The following is a 7,287-nucleotide window of genomic DNA, read 5'->3' on the forward strand; positions in this document are numbered from 1 at the left end:
TGCAGAGTCTACGCCCCGCTAGTTATTACTTGCACTTGCGAAACAGGGATCACAGAGCCGTCTGTGTTGTTGATGTTGTTGCTAAGCTGTGAAAGATACCAGATGTTTGTCCTCCTTTGAGATCTTCTCTTATTTGGTCAGATTTGTTTGGGGGAAAGTGTAGAATTGGCAAACCGAATTGACACTGGGGTATAATTTACAGTGACAGTTGTTTTGCTGCGGAGTTTGACGTGTGAGGGCTAAAACAGAGTCCTTGTCCAACAGAGCACTGCATTCATTTTAAAAACTGGCTCTGGCTGACATGAGACATCCATGTTTGTTTGCTTTTTCTGCCACTCCTGCACGTTAAAACTCACGATAAACATCATATATTTTTCTTGGTATGATTTATGGTGCTGCTGGCTTGGCTGCAGACTTCTGTTATTACAGAAGTTGTGTGTTTGCTATGAACCATAAAAAGGCCATTATCCAATTCCCAACTCAAGCTGTATACTCAAGGTAATGTAATCATTTCGTGCGAATGCACCTAAAGCTGTCTGGTTACTTCTTTAATTGTGTTATTTCACACTTTACCACTATACGGTGCTACTCATGACGCTAAGAGAAGAAAAAAATTGATTAACATAGATCCTAGAAATCACTTGAAACCAGTCCTCCTGTTTCCTCTGTGTCACCCCCTCATTCCTCCCACCCACCGTATGTTCCTCTTTCTGTGAATGGAGAACGCTTACCACTATCTGACTTTATGGAGGAGGAAAATGATGGCCGAACCCTGCACTGGTGGCAATTCATCTCCACCCTTCAGCCCTGTGCATCTCCACATCTCTGCCCACAATCATTACATTTGGCCTATATATAAATAAATTCCTGAGCTGTCACACAGGCAAAGGGAGCTGCCAGCAAGGGAATTGGTGGCAGGGAGCTGAAAGGGGGAAGACAAGTGAAAGGAATAACAATAAGCCCAATATTCATTGTTGCCAAGGTAGGAGGGACGTGAAGGCAAAGCAGGTAGATTCAGACAGCTTGACACTCAGACAGCGGCTGAGACAGACAGGTAGGCATGACAGTGAATGGAAAGATAGACAAAAACATCTAATATTTCTCTGTGGGGTGGGATGGTCAAAGAGGGGGGACACTCAGAAAGACCTATGAAGAGAGATGTGTCCAATTACGTTCAATGGCGCATCGTAATTGAAAAATAAATGTATACATTGTGCTGGCAGATGTTACAATCTGTTGAGTCAACACTGAAAAATATTGCCGCCGAACAGAGTGACTAAATTCAGCGTGGCTTTGAAAGCATGCAGGCTTTTGTGCTTAGGTATTTCCAGTTCTCTCTCCCGACTCTCTCTGCGTGGAGGGCATTACTTGGCTGAATAAATCACACAAACACACAAGCCCAGAATTCACCCTTTGCGAAGTACTCATCTGAACTTTCAGAAGCTGTAGAGGCAACAACTGCGCCGAGGGCCCGTCACCACAGAACCCCTGCCAACATTTACAGGTTACAGGAACTTTCGTCTTATTTTGCAATTAGTTTTTTTTTTTTTAGCTGACGTTTCCTCGTTTGTGAGTTTGTTATTCCGCAAAAACAGCGGTGTGCGAGATGAGTCGTGCTTCTTCCATTGCTGCCGCCATTATCGCATTAAAACAGCAGGACTGTCGCACGTTGAGAATTTCATGCATTAACCTAATGGGTTTCTGCTCCCCTCTGGCAAATATATTAGGTACAATTTTTCTATAATTATATCAGATCATTGAACAGCTTTATCACACAGTTGTCTTGGGAGTTTACGAATCATGGAGCTTGCGGTGCCAGGCAGCGATTATCTCCATGTAACTAATATCCATTCATAAAATCCTCATCTAGCTTTTGATTCGGCTGAAACTTCAACAGCTGCTGGCAACATTTATCATTTCGGAATTAATTATGAGCCACGGATTAATAAAAGATGGAAGAAACCACAACCGCACATGGTTACATGTCTGCACACATGCACATATGTGGACGCTGATATGATGATGGAAGCTGCATATCAAGTTACCCTTGCATTAGCGTATGGGAGCTTTAATTGACTGCCGTAATTGAGTGCAAGGCAGCTCCAATCAAGATCTGGGAACTTGACGATTGGGACAAAGCCTCTTGGGTGATAGTTAATCAGGCAGCCTCAGCCGCTCAGATGTCAACACATGAGAAGAATGCAAATGAAGGTGCAAAAGAGTGCAATTACATATGTTACTGAGGAGAGTAAAATAAGCTCCTGGAATAGATTTAATTTGCAGGTACGTGAACTGATTATGCGGCAATAACGTGGAGACGGTGAAATAGAAGGGTGTTGGGAATTTCAAGCGGTTAAACCAATGAGTCACAGCCGAGGGACAGCGTAGTGCTAACTTTAGGTAACCGCATGCAACACATAATATGTTATTTGTGTTTATAAATGAGGAAGCTGCCTGCTAAAGATAAGTCAAGCCCATCCTCCAATTCAAAGTGTACCGAAGAGGAAAGTGACGTTTCCACCTGAGTGACAACACACTCGGATTATACCGTAAATTAGCCAGAAGCAAAAACAGCAAAGGCAGAGAGCACACAGGCATTCACACACTCATCCTGCTACTACACCCTAGAATTTAACACAATTGAGAGCCCTTCAAGGGGTTTGACATGCACCATTATCCCTGTGGCTGTGCTCATGTGTGCTTTTTGGGTGTGTCCGCGCCTTATCTTGCTATTACTATAGTATCGGTCAAGTGCTGCACACTAATTAAAGCCCATATGGCAACACAAAAATAAATAAATAAATGAAACTGTAGTGAAGAGTAACACCAATTAGTAATGCACACTATAATGTCGCTGGACTCCAGATGGACAATTATTTTTTTATTTAGCGATGCAAGACAACCAGGGGTTGTTGTTTTTTTTTTTATTCCTTGGCGGCGTTTATATTTTCTCTGAGCTTTATACAATTTCCTTGATAAAATTTGCTGGCCTTTCCCTTTGATTGCAGCGGCAAAACAACACTTTAATGTACTTCACGGCGGTCTGCGTCATGCGGCTGTGCTTCAGCCACAAAAACTCAGAGACAACCCTGCCTCGGTTATCCACCTGCTAACGTTGAGCTGTTAAAAATCTTGCTCGGGAAGCACAAAACAAGAAAAACAGAACAGAACAAAATCTTTTAGCTTTATCTCATGGGTTTGTTGTTGTCCGTGCAGCCTTCATTTCATGTAGTTTCGCTCTGGCGGTTTGATCTTTGTGATCTTATTTGAGCTGCATTTTCTGTGCGTGTTACAAACAGTTCTCGGAGTGTGTCCCAGAATGACCACAGACTGTCATTTTGAATCTGAAAAAGTGCAATTAATATATGTGTGTCCACTTTGTTTGTATGTGTCTGTGTCAAAGGTTGGAAAAAAACTGCTTGCCTGCATTTCAACACAGACTACAGCAGCGCCCTCAGGTCAAGCGCATTGTAAGTATTTCTCTTTTCATGTCTCAGATTCTCCTGACATTCACGCGAATCGGTGCTACGGAGTCAGCCAGGGGGACAGCCTCACCACGGCAACCTTCGGCTGCATAACGGGGTGATTTCACAACTCATCTACAACGATACGGAATCATAACACTGGTTGGTGCTACGCCTGGCGATGGCAAATTAAACTTGGGCCACCTAATACCGTAATAGCCCGCATCTGTGAATTCAATTTGAGGCTTCAGAGGAGTGGATAGGAGCAATGAAGAGACAGACTGGCCAAGCAGTGTAGAAGTTTCCTAGGGCGAACTAAGGTAGAGCATTTCCTCAGGCATCGTAGTAATTACCTTCAGCAACATCATCAGTATTGGTGACTTAAATAATTGATTTCCCTCATCATTCCCTCATTCTCTTTTTAAAGCTTCTTCGGAAACAGGCTGTAAAAGGAATGTAAACTATAAAATTCCCATAGAGGCTTCTTTTTAGTCCTGCAAGGAGATCTGGATGTTCCTCTCTGACGCTATAAACCTGCCAGCCGCTGTCTCTTTCTCACTCTGTGCAGTGATTTAAAAGCAGTCATTAAACTGAGCAGTGTAATACAGCATGGAAGGGGAGAACAGGAAAAAAAATCACACCAGTTCAAATCAGAGGAGGATGAAAAGAGCAATAGACTAGAATAGAATAGGGCAGGTGCCTACCTGAGGTAACGCAGTGGTTCTATGGTTTCAGCCTCTGCCTCAGCCGAGCTGTGGTTCATCTTGTCCATCTGTTTTCACCCAGCACGAGTCGTCAAATATAAGAAAGGATGAGCCGTGCCGCTCTGAGGAAACACTTCCGCTTCTTCTCTCTGACTCTGATTCAGTAAACACTGTGTCTACCTCTAGGCTGAGAATCTAAACGGGCTTCCTCCCTCTGTATTTCTCTCTACAGCACTTGATTGGCTCAGACGCTGGAAGGTAATTACTGGCTGCTACACACACTCTGAATCTTCCCTCTATATCTCTGCCTCTCCTCTCTGCCTCTCTCCCACTGTGGCCCCGGCTCATTCTCTGGTAAGACCAGCTGGCTCAGTGTATCAGCTGCGCTCACCGGGAAATCCAACCAATTAAGAATCAGGAGGCATGGTGCTCGCCAGCTGATTGGCTCAAGCTGCCGCGACCGTGGCTGTTTAGTCATCTAGGGTGCACCAACCTCCCTCTCCTCCCCCAGATTCACACACACACACACACACACACACACACATTCATTCTTGGTAGCAAAAGGATCCCTTGATGTAGAATCTAGAGCGAGTGAGGAAACACTTGAGTGCTCGGTGAATCACACACACTAACACCTTTCATATGAGATGGGAAGGCCATTACCTCGACTGAGATAATACCACTATATTACTTGAATGTCTACGTAGCAGCAATTCATAGCTCTGGCACAATTGATAAATAATATGAGCAGATCTAAAGTGGCCCTAAAATGACAGGCTCATCATATGGATTTAGAGCAGCTGAGGAAACATGGGATGAAAGAACTCTCATTAAAACCTAAACATATACAAGCAGTAGCACGCAGGGAGGATATGTATAGCTGTTTCCACAAAGAGAACCTGAGGCTGCAGAGGAATGAGGCTTATAAATGGGTCACGGTTACGAACAATAGCCCACTTTCTTCTTAAAAGGTCTCTCTTTCATTTTTGCTCTCTACTTAGCTTTTGGCCACTCCTTACTGCTCAGCTAAACCAGGGAAACCTTTGGTCCTCTGTTACACATTAAGGTGGAAAAAAAACAAGCTGTCTTGTTTTTCTTCCAGGCTACACAAACGTACCTGTTAGATTAAAATCCTCTCAGGAGAACTGAAGGCAAACATACAAGAGGCGCAAGGAATGTAGGTACACTCTGCCACCTATGGGTTATAGATGACCGTTGCAGCAACTGCACATAAAAGCAACAGAAGAGATAGAGAAGTGCACATGACAACATAGCACAATGGACTTTTTTCTTCCATGAAAGCTAAGTAGTTTTCTTTTTTTTATCTGGACATACTCACATGTCCACGTGTGTATTGGGAGTACTGGTCACCAAACTGAAAGTCTTGGTTGTGAAGCGATCCCTAACCTAATCTGTGAACATATTGTTATGCAACTATTTTACTGTGAAACACTTGCTACAAAATACGATACGATACGATACGATGCAATGCGATGCGATGCGATGCAGGTGTGTAAACAAAATGTAGCGTATGATACACATTCAGTGTTAAGAAACGATAGGAATCATTCAGCCCATATACACCAATCATGCATAACATTGTGACCACCTTCCTAATATTGTGTAGGTCTCCCTTGTGCCTCCAAAACAGTTGTGACTCATCAGAGAATGGACATGGGCCTTCTGAGGGTGTCCTGTGGTGTCTGGAAACATAATGTTGTTAGTGGGGGCCTTTGGGTCCTATGGGTTGAGGGGAGGGGCCTCTGTGGATCATCCCACAGATACTTGATCAGTTCAGGATATAGTGAAATTGGACGCCAGGTCAACGCCTTGTGCTGTTTTTCATGGTTTTATTTAGTTGTTCCTAAACCATTTTAGTGTGTGTGTCTGCATCAGGCTGCACCCTGCTGGGGATGGCTGCTGCCATCAAGGAGTGTCATTGCTATGGGGTGGGGGTGCCTGGTCTGTCTAGGTAAATGGTAAATGGCCTTGCTTTTATATAGCGCTTTTCTACCTATTGGCACTCAAAGTGCTTTACAGTCACAGACACATCTACCCATTCGCTCACACAAGCACACACACATTCACACACCAGTGCCACGCACTGGGAGCGACTGGGGGTTCAGTGTCTTGCTCAGGGACACTTCAGCATGTGGCACATTACAGGGATCGAACCGCTAACCCTCTGGGTCGTGGACAACCCGCTCTACCTACTGAGCCACAGGTGGGTGGTACATGTCTAAGTAACATCCACATGAATTCCAGGTCCAAAGGTTTTCCAAAGGTTTTCCAGCAACACTGAATTGTCATAAGATGGTCAATGTTATTCACTTTTCCTGTCAGTGGTCATAATATTAAGCCTAATTGGTGTAAGTGTAATTGATTTGACTCAATAGCTAGCTCAGCTAAAGGGTAGCGGCAAAAATGCTGCCACTCAAAATAAACTGCTGAAGCAGAAGTTAATGCATAAGAATCCACTAATTACCATTTGTGGCCAGGAAGGCTGCCTTTGGCATAGTGTTGCTTGAATGTTTTTTTTTTTCCCCCATACAGTGGCTGAGTGGTAACAGTGACTTTTGACCAGAACCCCAGAAAAAGGGATCACATCCCTCCAGTTTTAGCAGATCTCAACTGGTTGCCAGTATGTTTTAGAATCGATTTTAAGATCACTTTTAAAGCTCGTCATGGCTGTGCCTCGGACTGCACCGCTGACCTTTTAGCACCATACAGGCCAGCACGTACCTTGAGATCCTCGGGCAGAGCTCTTCTGTCTGTTTCAGGGGCCCGGCTCAAAACAAAATGTGACAGGGCGTTCGCAGTCAGGGCTCCACGGCTGTGGAATGATCTGCCTGAGGAAATCAGGTCAGCTGACTCTGTGAACTTTTAAATCGCTACTTAAAACATCCCTTTATCAGAGAGCCTTTCTTGGTCTAACTTGAGTTATAAATATGTTCTTTACTGTATGGTGTCGTGTTTCCTCCTGGCATTGTAAATTTGCTTTTTGATGTTTTTGTGAAGCAGTTTGTAATGTTGATTTTAAATGTGCTATACAAATTATCATCATCATCATCCAGAGCAAAGAGCTTACCATATTATTATGGATTCAATATTGAATATTA

The 7,287-nt window shown here is 43.8% G+C and overlaps 1 protein-coding gene across 1 annotated transcript in view; it reads right to left on the reverse strand.

The window, feature by feature from the left end:
* yjefn3 (YjeF N-terminal domain containing 3) overlaps window positions 1-4,452 on the reverse strand; it is a 40,989-nt gene extending 36,537 nt beyond the window's left edge. Inside the window, exon 1 of the mRNA XM_084547626.1 lies at window positions 4,169-4,452. Within this exon, the coding sequence (XP_084403752.1) occupies window positions 4,169-4,236 (68 nt within the window). The 5' untranslated portion in view covers window positions 4,237-4,452. The remainder of the gene's footprint in view (window positions 1-4,168) is intronic.
* Between the last annotated feature and the right edge of the window lie 2,835 nt (window positions 4,453-7,287).

Source organism: Chelon labrosus, assembly GCF_963514085.1.
Source record: "Chelon labrosus genome assembly, chromosome: 7".
NCBI lineage: Eukaryota > Metazoa > Chordata > Actinopteri > Mugiliformes > Mugilidae > Chelon > Chelon labrosus.